We start from the raw sequence: 15,456 nt of genomic DNA on the forward strand, positions 1-15,456 counted from the left end.
GGGAGGGAGGGGAAAAATGAGGACCTAATGTCGGGGGTTTAAATGGAGAGAAAATGTTTTGAGAAACGATGTACAAATGTGCTTTACAAAATTGATGTGTGTATGGATTGGGATAACAGTTGTATGAGCCCCAAATAAAATGATTTTTTTAAAAGGAAAAAAAAAAAAAGAATTGTTACCATTAAAAGCCACCAGCAGAAATTCTCTTTTTGCACTGCCAAAAAGATAATTACTTGTATGTTTCATCTCAAAATGAGGCAAGCTAAGATGTGTCCTTTATCCTAGGTCTCAGATTCAGCAGACAGACTCAGATATTGATAAGGGCAATCCTGGATAAAATCAATCTTTGCTTAATTGTCAGTCTCAACATCCTAAAATTAAAATAACTATGAAAATCAAGCAACGTAACAAAACGCTTACTAAAAGATGCATCAGGATTTTGAACAAAAGACCTTTCCATGCGTCATTAACTATTCCTGCAGAAAGAAAACATTAGATGCTTAATATCAAATCCAGGATGGAACCATATTGTCTAACCTTCAAGACTAAATAATCAGAGAGCTACAGAGTCTAAAGAAAAGAATCTCTTGTCCTTCCTACAATCCAATTTATTATTTTTAACAGTTATTTATTGGGACATAAACTAAGTATCACAGAATTCACCCACTTAAAGGGTACATTTTACTGGCTGTGCAACTACCGCCCCAATCACACCTTAGACTACTTTTGTTCCTCCCAAGGAAACCCACACCACGAGCAGTCACGCCCCATGCGGCCTCCCAGCCCTCCATACCACCCATCTACTTTGTGTCCCTGTAGCTGTCCCGCTTCCAGCTTCCAGATGATGAATGCATAGTATGCGCCCTTTTGTGACTGGTTTCTTTAATTTAGCAAATTATTGTAAGTGTCACTCATGTTGTATTTCCTTGAGGCCTGCATTTCCTTGTAATTTTTAAATAAGATTTCATAAAATGGACCTACCACATTTTATTGATTGGACATTTGGATTGTTTCAACTTCTGGGGTAGTGTGACCAATGCTGCTATGACCCGTTGTGGACAAGTTTTTGTGTAGACACATGTTCATTTCTGTTGCCCTGTGAGGAAGCCTCAAACAGTTTGTAGAAAAGTGAAAATAAAAGATAATGGAATTTTTATGTGAAGTTTTTGAAGCCTTCTTATATGCCTTGGAGAAGTAAGTTGAATCATAGAGCAATTCTTTTTTTTTTCTTTAACTCTTCTGATGCACATACATGTTTTGTTTTATTTATTTTCTTTTAAAAATCATTTTATTAGAGATTGTACAACTCATCACAATTCATACATACATCCATTGTTTACATTTGTTGCCATCATCATTCTCAAAACATTTTCTTTCTACTTCAGCCCTTGGCATCAGTTCCTCATTTTTCCCCTCCTTCCCATCCCTCCCCAACCCCCCGATAGAACAATTCTTAAAACATTTTGAGGAACTTCCAACTGCTCCCAAGTGACTGCGCCAGTCTACATTCCCACCTACAATATTGGAGTGAGACTGTATAGTGAGTGTAGTCTGATATTGCTCCACATCTTTGCCACCCCTTGTCACTGTCAATCTCTTTTCAGTATAACTATCCCAGTGGGTGTGGGATGGAACACACTGCGTTGCGTGTGCATTCCCCTGATGACTAAAGAGACTTCAGGGGGAAATCACAGGCTCTCAACAAGCAGTGCTGCTACAACCGGAGAGCTGCAGGCCCCGGAGATCCCAAAGCGCGCCACAGACTGACCGTGCAGAGAAGGGACGGGCTTTACAACGCTTAGAAGAAAAGCTAGGAGTCAGTCTTTGTGAACTTGGGGGAGGCACTGTTTACTTAGAGTCAACAGAAAAGGTGACGTAACTAATAAATGCAAGAAAAGGTGATCAGCCTAGATTAACTCGTACAGATGAGGAAATTCAGATTCAGGGAATTTAAATATTTCCCAAGTTAGTCAAGGGATGAGTAGACAAGTAAGGTCTAGACTAGCTTTGCACAGGAATATAATTACAGCTTTGACTGGAGACATCTCTGGATTTATTGCACTGGGTTTACTTGCACGCAGTTAACTTAAACACTCTGAGCTTTGGTTTCTTCGTCTGCTGTAAGCTCTATTTCACAGGGTTGTTGTGAATATTAAATGAACTAACATGACCCCTCTAGCCTAGACAGACATATAAAAAGCCTCTAATACATGTGAATTCCATGACACTGCATGCCGCTAACATGTCTCTGTGGTATTGAAGCATGAAGCTATGTATGTATTTCTGATGGCATGTCTGCAACCTAATACGGACCTACATGTATGTCTCGGCCTGAAAATATACCACAACCCTAACATCTGGCCTGGAACGCTTCTCCTGGGGAATAATGAAGGTCCATTTAAGTCTTTCTCATTAACAAACACAATTATCTTTTGGATAAGTGTGGTAATTAAAAGTCACACTCCCAGATTTTGAATCTTGGTTCCCCACTTACTCACTAATACATATGTCACTGAACAACCCTAATTTCAGTAAAAAGCATATAATAATAGTACCCATTTATACATTTCCATGAAAAGTAAATAAAACAATCCATAGAAAGGTACCTAGTACAGTGACTAATTTATGGTATGAGTTTAACCAGCCCAGGTATCATCATCATCATTATCATCGTCTTAACTAGGCCTAATATTCTGTTCTTAGTCTTTAATTAATGGTTCATCTTAAAAAGAATGTTTTACTTCTTTTATGTGAGTTACAGATATTTTCCCCCTACCACCCACAAACACAGCTTAAGAGATCCAGAGTCCTGTGAAATCTCACCAATGAAAACCCTTGGAATTACAGAATTACCAAACCAAACAAAAAGGTGGTTTCCAGAATTGAAGACAGCTCAGGTGCAAACACAGACATAATCACTGCCTTGTTCGAACACGTAATGCAAAAATCCGAGACAACGTATGCCTTATTAGAGGTCAAATGAAACCAACCTAGACACGGATACAGAAGGGAGGGAGGCCTTAGCTTGGATCAGGGAGTTTGGCAGCATTGCCTTCATTTGCACAAAGCTGAGTTTACGGAGCAATCAGAAAATTACATGTGATAAGTTTCATCCATCAAATCTTTCTTGAGCACCTCAAATATAAACAGCATTGGGGCAGAGGAGGGTCATTCAAAATTCAAAAAAAGAAGAAAAACAACAACAAAAATCTCTCCAAAACAGATTGGTTGGGAAGATGAAATTTGTTAAAACAACTATCCTATGAAACAGATGGGTTAAGAACATTTAAAACTCTCCACGACATTCTCTGGCTGGAGACTTAAGTACCTTCCAAATGTAAAGTCATTGCCATTCAACCATTTTCCCATTCAACAAAAGCTTTTGAATAAATTTACATATACACTGAAGAGGGAAAAAGAAACGAAATAGATGGGGACAAATGGCATAAGATGGTACAAGCAAAATTATGTGGGCATTCAAGAACAAGACTAAAGACTGATGCCTGGGGAGCTAAAGCAACTCACGCATCAGGCTGCCCTTAGAGCAGCGCTTCTCAACCTGTGGGTCGCGACTCCTTTGGGGGTCAAATGACCCTTTCACAGGGGTCCCCCGATTAATAACAGTAGCAAAATGACAGAAGTAGTAAGGAAAATAATTGTATGGCTGGGGGGTCCCCACCACATGAGGAACTGTATGAAGGGTGGTGGCATGAGGAAGGTGGAGAACCACTGGCGTAGGGGAACTGCCCCACAGGGTTCCCTGCGCTGTAAGTCTTCACAGGTGCCGCAGCCACATCTTTTTTCTCTGGGACTCACTGGTCAGCTCGAATGGATGGCCTTTCTGTTAGGAGCTGAGCGCTTACACACAGCACCAGCGGGCCATTGCCACTGTGTTGGCTGTGACTCAGAGTGACTCTCTGGAGGGTTTCTGAGGCTGTAGATCTTTACCGGAGCAGACAGCCTCGTCTCTCTCCCATGTGATGGCTGATGGGTTTGAGTCACCGACTTTGCGTGTTAAGCAGTCCAACACTTACCCAACAGCAATACCGGGCTCATACCAGGGGTACCCAGCCACAAAACTCACTGCCCATGAGTCGATTCTGACCCACGGGGACCCGACAGTCAGCACTAAATAAGAGTTAAACAAATATAAAACCTTAGTGAAGGAAAACCTAGTAACTACGTTTCCTGGTTCTCACTTCTGGCTCGTATCACAGCCCCTTGGTTACAGCAAAGGAAGGGCAGATCAGGTCACTGTCTGTGTTCAAAGGGCACACAGGGTGAAGTGGTTCAGGGAACCCCCTGCCATCTTCCCCAAACAACACCCCACCTTGTCATGTGAATTTCAGAGTCACCCAACGTGGGGGAAGGAAGTGTCCTTGCCTAACACGGCTTTTCCCTGCTCAGTAGAAAATGGTGACAAATGAGAGGTAGGAGAACAGCCGCAGAGAATGTCTCACTAAGCAAGTCCCCTCACACCTGTCCACCCCCACAGGATTCAGAACAGGTCATTGCTTGCATGCCTCACAAAGCGGTTGGGAGAGCCAGTTGCCAGAGCCACCAGCACCCCCACCCCCGCGAGCCTCCAGTTACCTTGCCTTGGTGATCATGTTTCATTTCCCAGCCCCGCGGCAGCTCCAGCTGTTTGTTTGCGAACATGTTGAGGAATCCCACGAGGTCCCGGTTATGCTGGTAGCGTTCAAAGTGGTGGGTGTCCCGCCGGACTTTGGTGATCATGTGCTTCAAACACGTGTTGTTTGTAAACATGCGGTAGGCACTCTGAAGAGAAGGATGGAGAACCAGTGTTACACACAAAACAGGATCTCGACCACGCATGCTCTGTCTCATCTTGGGTCTTATGCCACCCGCGTGCCACCACAGCATCAGGTCCATTCCAATACCCAACAGCCCTGGCCCTGGCATATTTACAGAGGTCTCAGACTAACGCTTGACTCATGGGCGGAAACAGCAAACACAGAGAGAAAGGAGCTTCCTCAAATAAAACAGGGAGACTACAGAAAATTGGTGGTCTGACAAGGATGTCTAGTTTTCCAAAGAAGAACAAAAATGCAAGGCCGCCTTGTTCTACAAAGGATCCTAGGTTATAAAATTAGCAAAAAGAAGGCTTAGTGGCACAATGGGTTAAGCACCAGGCTGCTAACTGCAATGTCATCAGTTCAAGTCCATCAAGCGACTTCAAGGGGGAAATGCAGTCGTCCATTCCCATGAAGATTTAGTCTCAACACACTAAGGAGCAATTCTTCACCATCACCACGAGTCGGAACCTACTTGATGGTGACAGATTTGGGGTTGCTTGGCAAAAAGCATGCAGTCAAAATGATACCATTTTGGAGACAATTATATGGCTTTTCGGTGATTTCAGCATCAGAACGAATCACTAGCTCTTTGAGTGTCAAATGGCTTAATGGCATGCAATGTACCACGTCTTTGTTCCTCAGTTGAACACGGACTCTAGGTGAGAACAACTCGCCTCGGAATGGTGGAGGGACACGCAGTCAGGCGAGTTTGTGTTCCGCTGAGAAACAAAGATGGCAGGTTTCCGTTTCACACCTTCTTAAAAGCATAAGCTCAGTAAGCTGAATGGGAGAAAGACTGCTGGGCTTTACATATTACTCGTTTCTTCCTCAATCTGTTTCTGTGGGATTTATGGACTGTAATTCATGTTTACTAAAACTTCACCACCCACAAAGTCCCCCTATGACGCAAAACTGTTTGCACGCGGACGGACAGCATTGGAAAGTCAATTATGGCAGATGTACTTATATTAAAATGTAGTACTTATATTAAAATGTAATATCTATCATCTGATCTCCCTTTTGACCCATGTGGTAGTCACGTAATCTGGTGTCAATTTAAGGATGAAGAGTGTAGGGGTGGAGTCTAGGCTGTCAATCTGGAGATAGCAAATGAGGCCTCTGTGGGCATGACCTTCTCCTGAGAATTCTGGGAAATCTGGTACTTTCTCCTTGGAGGCAGAAGACACCTGTCTCTCTGCTACTCCCTGGGAGACACTGCAGAAGACAAGTCACATGCACGCAACCAGACCTCGGAAGCCAGAGAAGCCACAGAGAGCCAGCCTCCCCTGCCAGCACTGAAATGTTTCCAGTGACACTGGATCCAAAGACTCTCTACCCACTGGCCTGTGATCTTCTGCATTCGGCGTCATTGCATGTGTTTCGTGAGTCTGAGGAGGACTTTATGGATGGATATTGGGAATATGAGCTAGTATCAGACTTATGGATTTGATCTGGACTGGGCTGGGATGTTTTCTCAATGTTCAGTTGCTCTTGTTTGTAAATCTCTTTCTTATACACATGCGTGTCCATGGATTTGTTTCTCTAGTATACCTAGATAAACACAACCCATTTAAAAATGTTTCATTAAAAAAGTTTGTTTTTTTAAGGGAAGGCAATATCCCTGTTGATTAAGCTTCTGGTAAGGGATGTGAATAGCCTTGCTATCATTCAAAATGCATGGGAAAGTGGATTATTGCAGATGCAATTAGGTTAAAATTTAACACCATATCATTTGATTTCCTCTTGATTCATTTTTAATTAGTTCTAGTTTTCAATATTGTCTGCTCTCTTTTTTTGAGTTTTAAATCTGTTCTACTTTGTTATTGTTGTTAGTTTTTCTTTTCTTTTTTAAAGTGTCCTTCTGTATTTGGAGTCCAGAATGGGCAGATCTCTAGAGACAGTAACTGGATTGATGGTTCTTTGGGGTACGGCAGCAGAGGCTGGGAGGAAAGGGGGAGCTAGTGACGATGAGTACCGGGACAAGTAAATATTCTAAAATGGATGTGGGGATGGTTGTGCAACTCTTCTTGATGTGACTGAACTGTTGGGTGTGTGATGTGAGCATTGTGTGCCAGTAAAACTATTTTTAAAAAAAAGAAAGAAAGAGCTCTGAACGCTTTACCGCTAATATCTTAGGGACACTAGACAAAATAGAGAAACCTCCAGGTTTTAGATACGACTTGACAGGTTCTGCTATTTCTGTCGAAGACAGCCAAGGAAAACCCCAGAGAAACCAGTTTCTGGAAATCCCTTCATGCCAGTAACCATGTACCACCTTTGCTGCGCTCAGTTCTATGCTAGCTCCTGGGGGTAAAAGAGGGATGGATGTAAGGGCAGTTAACATGGCTTGGCTTTCTTAGGCCCCTCCAGATGTATCTGTTATGTCCAAGCCAAAGCCTGTATTGAGTTTCTCTAGCGGTCTCTTCCCACTGGCTCAGTAAACACAACTAGCAATGTTGGCACTGGTGGCTATTCCTCAGTGTTTGGAACATGGGGCCTTGAGCGGCTCAGAGATCAGAGAACCCTGATCCCAATTGGGAATGAGAAATACATTTCTGTTACTGAAAGTCACCAAGATGTTGTACATCACTCTTCTCGAAGCACAGCCTACAGTAGTAGAACTGATCTACCACCACCATCCAAGGCTTTGCTTTGCCTTAAGGGACTTATTCTCTAAAGAAACCAACTAAAAAGAAAGACAAGTAGACCACACTGACCCGTCTCGACTGTTAGTTCTTTGGTAGACTTGAGTATGAACTCGTTTGGGGTCCTTTCCCATTAGCAGTTCACTGGTAGAATCCTCACCTTCCACATGAGAGAACTGGACTCAATCCCCAGCCAATGCACCTTACACCCAGCCACCTGGCATCTGTCTGCGATGTTTGTGAGATGCTGCAATGCTGGGAAGGTTTCAGCAAAGCCTCCCGACTGAGATCGATGAGAAAGAAAGGTCTGGCCATCTGCTTCTGCAAACCGGCCACCTAAGGATCCGAACGCCCTGACGCGCTCACGATCATGGGACTGGCACAGGGCCGGGCAGCATTTTGTTCGACTGTGCCAGGAAGGGGCCGCCATGAGTGGTGGGCTAACTCCATGTCAGCTGACAACAACCACCACCACCATTTCAACCAATGGCCTATAAGAGATGGGCTGGTGTTGGCTGGGGCACTTGTGAACAAGCAGGCGTGTCCAAACGGGGGCTCGGGGCAGTTGGAACTCAGTGAAGACTAAGGAGTGGCACCGTGAAAGCCAAGGAGGAGGTCCACAAAGGGAAGGGGAGCTTGTCAGAGACAAGCGTCAGCTAATAATAGTTCAGACTGTGGCTGACCCTGCCTGAAGGTTCCCCAGCAAGAGGGAAGAGGTGTCTGCAGGAGTCTCCTGCAATTGGCTCCGTCTTGCTGGTGCATTTTCACTTAAGCCCTTCGAGCTCCTTGACCGGAGCCCACACTCAGTTGAGTGGCAACGATAACGAGCTCTGAAATTTTATTCCTTAATATGTGTCTCTTTGGAGTCAGATTATTGTGGGATGATTCTGTGGGTTAATTCATTACCTTAACTGTTATCTTCGTTAGGATACATACCTTCTTGGCTCCCCACCCTCCTTTTAAAGTAAGTAAACGGGCCACATCCTGATTCTTGATCTAGAGCAATGGTTCTCAACCTGTGGGTCACCGCCCCTTTGGGGGGTCGAACGACCCTTTCACAGGAGTTGCCCAATTCATAACAGTAGCAAAATTACAGTCATGAAGTAGCAATGAAAATAACGTTATGGTTCGGGGTCCCCACAACATGAGGAACTGTATGAAAGGGTCGTGGCGTTAGGAAGGTTGAGAACCAGTGCTCTAGAGCATCAAAAAGACTCCTCACAAGGCTTTATAAAAGCAGAACTTCATTAGGGCAAGAAGTAGTGGCAATTAGGTCTCAGGCACAGGCTTGAACTCCTAAGTAATTCCCTCCAGCTGGACAGTTCTGTGAGCACAGGAATCTTAAGGTTGGCCTTATAATTAAACATGTCCTTTCGTCTTCCTCTTTTCCACTCAGAGAGACATGTAATAGAATGCCAAGGCCAACTAATCTCTATGAAATCATCTATCAGAGCACAAGAAAGACTTCCCTCGTTAGTAACTACCCCACAACCTCTAGACTCTCAGCCTGTCAAGTCAGACACTGTGAACAGGATGGTTGTTAGGGTCTTCCTCCAGAACACGGAAGACAGGCAGGCACATCCCCCAGACTGCTTATGTGGATAAAGAAAGCTTTTTTTTAAATCATGTTATTAGGGGGCTCATACAACTCTTATCACAATCCATACATACATCCATTGCATCAAACACATCTGTACATTTGTTGCCATCATCATTCTCAAAACAAATAAACGTTTGTGAGTAAGCAACTTATCTAGTCCGGAAGTATGTTTCCCTAGTGCATACAGAGCTCCAGCAAGGACTTCAGTCACAGCTCAGCCACTGCGGGCAGGCACACAGAAAGTCACCAAGTCTCTGTCTCCGTTTGTTCAGCTTTCAAATGGGATAGTAATCGCTGCTTTTCTCCCTTCCTAAATCAGTGGGGCGGAGGAAGTGCTTGGAATAGGTACAGCGTAACCATGACGATCCAAAACAGAAGAAAGAGAAGAAGAGTCAGCAGGGCCAAGAGTTTCACCATGCAGTGAGCATCCTGAAACAGACAGACAGGACGGGCAGAGTGGAGGACAGCAGTGGGCCCAAGAGCGGGAGTAGAGTGGGATTCGAATGAAAGAGGAATTACTTCTTCACGGAAGAGGATGAGGATTGTTTAAAAGGAAAAGGTGACAAGGACCACGCTGTTAATTAAGAGAAAGGAGAATGTGATTGAACTACAGGAATGTATGATATGTGAATTATGTCAATAAAACTATTTAAAAATAAAAGATAATATGATTGTATTTTAAGAGAGTGATTGGGCTTGGTGGTCTTTATACATCTCTTGCCCTGGGGGAGGGACCTTTCCTCTGTGTGTTTTAAGTTTTCCTTTCTCCATGCCCGACCCCCCTTTCCCAAAGCAGGGATTTCCCTGTGCTAGCTGTTTTTCAAAATATTTTTGGATGAGGCTTTCTACTCCTGTAAAGAGCTCCAGGCTAGGAAACCCACAGGGGCAGTTCCATCCTGTTCTAGAAGGTTGCTAGGCATCCGAGTCGACTTCATGGTGGTAAGCACAAGAAATAAACACTGTATTCTGAGGGAATTCTTTAATAGAATTTATTAAAATAATAGCACTTAACACCAAATAGACTTTTCTTTCCTCTCTAATTTTTTTGGGGGGGAGGGCTAGATGTTAGAAGTGACACTATGTCCTAGACTACCTGACTCAGTCCAATTTCATGTAATTCTGTTCTTTTCAATAACAAATGCTATATAAGAAATGCTAACATAGAATCTTTAGTAAGCATCTCTTATTCACAGGGGAGCAGAGTTGAGCACGTGTGTGCATTCATTCTACAAGGAGCCAGGGAGATGCGATAGTTAAGGTTGCTAACCCAAAGATTGTCAGGTCCAACCCAGAAGCCGGTAGGCCAGGGAAAAGACCTGTCGAATTACTCCAGTAACACCTGAAGACAAGAAACCCTATGGCACAGTTCTACTTCGTCTAACACGATTCCTGTGACTTGGAACGGACTCAATTATATAGTAACACCATAGATTACGTAATAAATACAATGTATTATAAGCCAAATCGAGAAATGTTCTTCCCATACATGTCTGCCGGGATGCAGAAATAATACTATCTTAAATCATCTGTTTTCATATTGTTTTCAATAACAGATTTTACATCTAGCTAAAAAGTAAAATGGAGAATACCCATGCATTAACAAAAGTAACCACCGTCATCAACTCATCTATTTTACAATAGAAGACGTTACGGCTTGTTAGAATATGTTTATGATTTCGGAATAGGGTTCTTTTTCATTATCCGGAGAAATGGTCTATCCAAAGGCTAGTTGAGAAAAATACCTTATTGCAAGGTGGTGTAGTGCATTATGTGTTAGGCTGCTAATCTCAAGGTTGACAGTTCGAGACCACTAGCTAGTCCAACGGAGAAAGAAGAGGTTTTCTACTTCCTTAAAGATTTAAAGCCCCTGAAACACGTCGACATACATAGTTCTACTCTGTCCTATAGGGTCGCTGAAATCAACTTTATAGCAGTTTGAGTTTGTATGAATCTTAATACAACCAGTAGAGGGCAGAAGAATATATCTTAAAGCAACCAGAATCCTGCCCCCCACCCAAAGATGTTTTCCAACTTTTCTTTCGAATAGTGACAACCATGTGTCTATTTAATTTTGTTAGCAATTGTTATATATTTTCCATGACTATCTTTTAACATGCACTAGCACCATAAAATCATAAAAAGAATTTGAAAATCTTTTTAAAGTACTGTATATACTCGAGTATAAGCCGACGTGAATATGAGCTGAGGCACCTAAATGTGCTGAAAAACTCGCTTATACTCAAGTATGTTGGTAATGCATTCCTTTTGTATGTTGGAAATATGCTATGATATAAACTGTAAATCTATGGAATCACTTATAGATCATCACTATGCAATTAAAATGAATCTTGAAATACTGAGACCAAATAAAATAATTTGTTTTGCAACATTTTCTGTGAAGTTAGGAGAAAGAAGAAATTATAGCAACTACTGTTTTATTCCAAAACTCACCTGAGTTATTCCCCTAAATTCATACTTTGAGACCAATGGTAAGAAAACAAATACAAATATTGTGTGACCTCACTTAAATGAAATATTGAAAATAGGCAAATGCATAAATACAAACGTTTATTAATTATTATCAGAGACTGGGGTGAGAGAAGAAAGGCAGTTATTGTTTAAGGGGTGCTGAGGTTCTATTTGGAGTGATGAAAAACTTTTGTAAATAGTAGTGATGGTTGCCCAGCATAGTGAACATCATTAATACCACTAAATGGTGTATGTCAAATTATTTAAATTGAAAAAAGATTCCTATATATATCTTAAGCAGCGCTGGTGGTGTAGTGGTTCCCACAGGGCTGCAAACGGCAGCCTACCCTGTCCTACTGAATCATTATGAGTCAGAATGGCAGTGAGACTGGAGTTCTATATGGTTTACATCATGTTTTATAGGCCTGAGTTTAAAATTATTGCCTTCTACGACAATATCTGTTTATCAGTCTTCTACTTGAAACCCTAGATGGTGAGGACGTCATACCGAAGAAGGCAGCCTCTATCAAGAGAGCAAAGCTGTGTTAGTGGTGCCTTGGTGGTAGCTTGAAACTGCCCATATGCACCCCCCCCCCCAAATGAAATCCCAGCCAGGTCGATTCCAACTCACAGCGAATTAAAGATAGGGCTTCTGAGGCTCAAAAATTTACAGGAGCATATAGCCTCATCTTTCTCCCACAGAACAGTTGGTGGGTTTGAACCACTGACCTTGCAGTTAGCCCTTGAACATTTACCTGACAGCGCTGTCAGGGCTCCTTGAAATTTCCCACAGTCGGAGTGTTATAATATGGAAATGGGTAGGTGCTAATCAGAGCTTTATTTATTGCCTTACAGACTGTGGAGACCAGGGGCTGCCTGTTTTTATAAACAAAACATGTTGGTTTTTATAAACAAAACATGTTTATAAATAAAACATGTTTCTATAAACAAAACATGTTGGTTACAACATGTTTGGTAACCAAATCATGTCCATTCATTTACATATTATCCTGGGCATACAAAGCCTAAAATACTTATTCTCTGGCCCTTTACCAAAAATAAAAAGAAAATGCTGCTCTCTGGTTCAGATGTAAGAAAGTGATGAAGAAAATCCTAATGATACAAATCAAATTTCAAAGTGTGCTGTTACATGGTGAATAGAACAAAAAAATTGAGAAATATAAGTTCAGGCATTCAAAGCTATCTATCATGTGGCTTTGTTAAAAACAAACAAAAACAACTAAGCAATAAAACTGCTGACTTCACCATAACACTCCAAACAAAAACCCCCACATTGTTGAGAACAAGGCGGGTCAGGGCAGAGACCCAAAGCCCATCTGTAGACAACAGGAAATCCCCTCACAGGAGGGTCAACCAGGGCGCAGTATAGCACTGACGAAGCACACAATATTCCTCTGTTTTTTGAGGCTTCCTCACCCCTCACGATCATAATCCCAGTCCTGCCTTTCAGTTCTGGTACATATAAGAGCTCATGACATATAGAATCCAGGTCAGCCCTCAGGAACAGAAATGGGAGTAGTGATACCAGGAGGGAGGAAGGGGGCACTGATCACAATGATCAACGCATAACCCCCACCCAAGGGGATGAACAACAGAAACGTGGGTGAAGGGAGACAGCAGTCAGTGTAAGATATGAAAACAATACTAATTTATAATATATCATGGGGTCACGAGGGTAGAAGGGGGAGGGAGAGAAAAAAGAGGAGCTGATATAAGGGCTCAAATAGAAAGTAAATGTTTAGAAAATGATGATGGCAACAGATGTACAAATATGCTTGAAACGATGTGTGGAATGTTGTAAGAGCTGTAAGAGTCCCCAATAAAATGATGAAAAAACCCCCCAAACTGCTGACTTCTTTGACAAATGAAAACCTTGACAGTGGAGCTATACTTTTTCATCAGGCACTACTACAGGTTGGCTACTGATACAGGTAAATTCAACAAAAGCATTCTGTGTGTATTTTATTATTTGTAAACATCCACATATTTTTCCCCAAAGAGCTGATGGTTACCAGCAAACCATTGAACACTATCATCCAACCAGCTGGTCTTTCTTAAAATCTTTCTCTAACCTCCACCTTCTAATTTATGAGAAGAATGTTAGCACTGTCTCTAAAATGCATACCGATTCCATCCACTTGTCGTTTCCATGGCTACTGCACAAGTCCAACCCACTTCCACGTCTCCTCACAAGAGCCTTCTCACTGGTCCTTCATGGCCTGGAATTGACTGAATTATGTCTCCACAAAACATGTGCTGCGTATCTGCTGATATCATCCTGTTTGAGAATAGGGTAATGAAGTGTGTCTGAAACCTCATCACTTCTGAGTTGTGAAAGGGTCGATTAGACTGAAGCAAGCAGACGCAGCGGAAGACAAAGCTACAGGAGGACAGCCGAGGCAGATGACACCCCACAGCTAGGCCCACTAAAGATGCTGGCAGTTACCATTAGCCGAAAATGGACAAAGAAGGGCCCCCTCTTAAAGACAGACTCTGAATTCAAAGGTCTAGATTTTCAACCTGTCTGAAAATAAGTTTCTGTTCTTTAAAGTCATCTCCTTGGAGTTTGTCTGTTACAATAGCACTAGAAGAATATGCCCTCTCTCAAATCCATTTTCGGCATAACAGCTAAAATGAACTTTTAAAAAGGCCAACTTACTCCTTTACGGGAACCCTCCAATGACTTCTCCCCCCATTTAGAATAAATTCCAAATTCTTTGCCACATGCTAACAATAATTTTTGCAAGCTGTTACCTATCAGGCTTCCAGAGCACATTCCTACTCGCTCTTTGAAACTTGAGTCAACAGAGACAAGGGATATGACTAGCCTTTTCATCAGAGTGTTGTAGAGATGATCATTGTAGATACAGCCAGTTAAATTGCAACATCTGATTTGATCTCCCTTTTGACCCTTTTAAAAGTTATATCAGTTTTAAAAAAAGGGATATCAGTTTAAAATAAGTTATAAAAAAGTTGTATCCGTTTTAAAAGTGATTAAGTCCCCAGTGAATCTCCCTTGATGTGACAAGCCTTGCTATCATGCAGAGTACATTGAAAAGTGGATTATGGCAGAGGTAGTTAGGTTAAAATCTAATACCTTATCATTTGATCTCCCTTTTGACACATTTTAAAGTTGGCCTCGTTTTTAATGTGTTTTAGTTTTCTTCTCAACTGAGGTTTGTCTCTGTTTTATTTTGTTATTGTTGGTGATATTATTGATGCTCTGCGTTTGTAGGTTTCTGGCATATGGCATCCAGGCTGGGTGAAACTCAGAGACAGTCACTGGATTAATGAGTCCTTGGGGTATGTGCATAGCAGAGGAGGCTGGGGAGTTATTGGAGAGCTAACCAAAAGGAGTACAAGAAAGAAGAAAAAGTTCTAAGATTGACTATGGTGATGATTGTACAGCTTTTCTTGCTATGATTAAACTACTGAACTATATTTGGATTACGTCCCAGTAGCTGTTTTTTGTTTGTTTGTTTTTTTAAAAAGGAAACATTAAATAAATAAATCTGGGTCAAATGCAAATTCCTTTATAAAGTCTCCCAGGCATCTTCCTCTAAGAGCTCATCACTTACTGCAACAGGGTGTCTTCTGCCTCACTGCCCTTGATCGAGTCAATTCTGATTCATAGGGACTCAAGGAGAGAGAATAATTGCTACCTTGAGTTTCTGAGACCATAACTTTTTTTTAAAAAAATCACTTTATTGGGGGTTCGTACAACGTTTATCACAATCCATACATCCATCGTGTCAAGCACATCTGGACATTTGTTGCCATCACATTCTCAAACCATTTTTTTTCTACTTGAGCCCTTAGTTATCAGCTCCTCATTTGCCGCCCCCCCCCCAACCCTTGGTAACTTATCAATTATTATTATTTTGTCATGTCTTACACTCTCCGA

General features: G+C 42.0%; 1 protein-coding gene across 3 annotated transcripts in view; it reads right to left on the reverse strand.

The window, feature by feature from the left end:
• The window catches only part of HECW2 (HECT, C2 and WW domain containing E3 ubiquitin protein ligase 2), a 457,170-nt gene that overhangs the window by 109,360 nt on the left and 332,354 nt on the right, over positions 1–15,456 (reverse strand). For all 3 annotated transcript variants that reach the window (XM_045294741.1, XM_004701507.3, XM_045294743.1), the window contains one exon: positions 4,594–4,779. In XM_045294741.1, the coding sequence (XP_045150676.1) occupies positions 4,594–4,779 (186 nt within the window). The remainder of the gene's footprint in view (positions 1–4,593; positions 4,780–15,456) is intronic.

Source organism: Echinops telfairi, unplaced genomic scaffold (genome assembly GCF_000313985.2).
Source record: "Echinops telfairi isolate 266 unplaced genomic scaffold, ASM31398v2 ScPeMD7_3;HRSCAF=10, whole genome shotgun sequence".
Classification (NCBI taxonomy): Eukaryota; Metazoa; Chordata; class Mammalia; order Afrosoricida; family Tenrecidae; genus Echinops; species Echinops telfairi.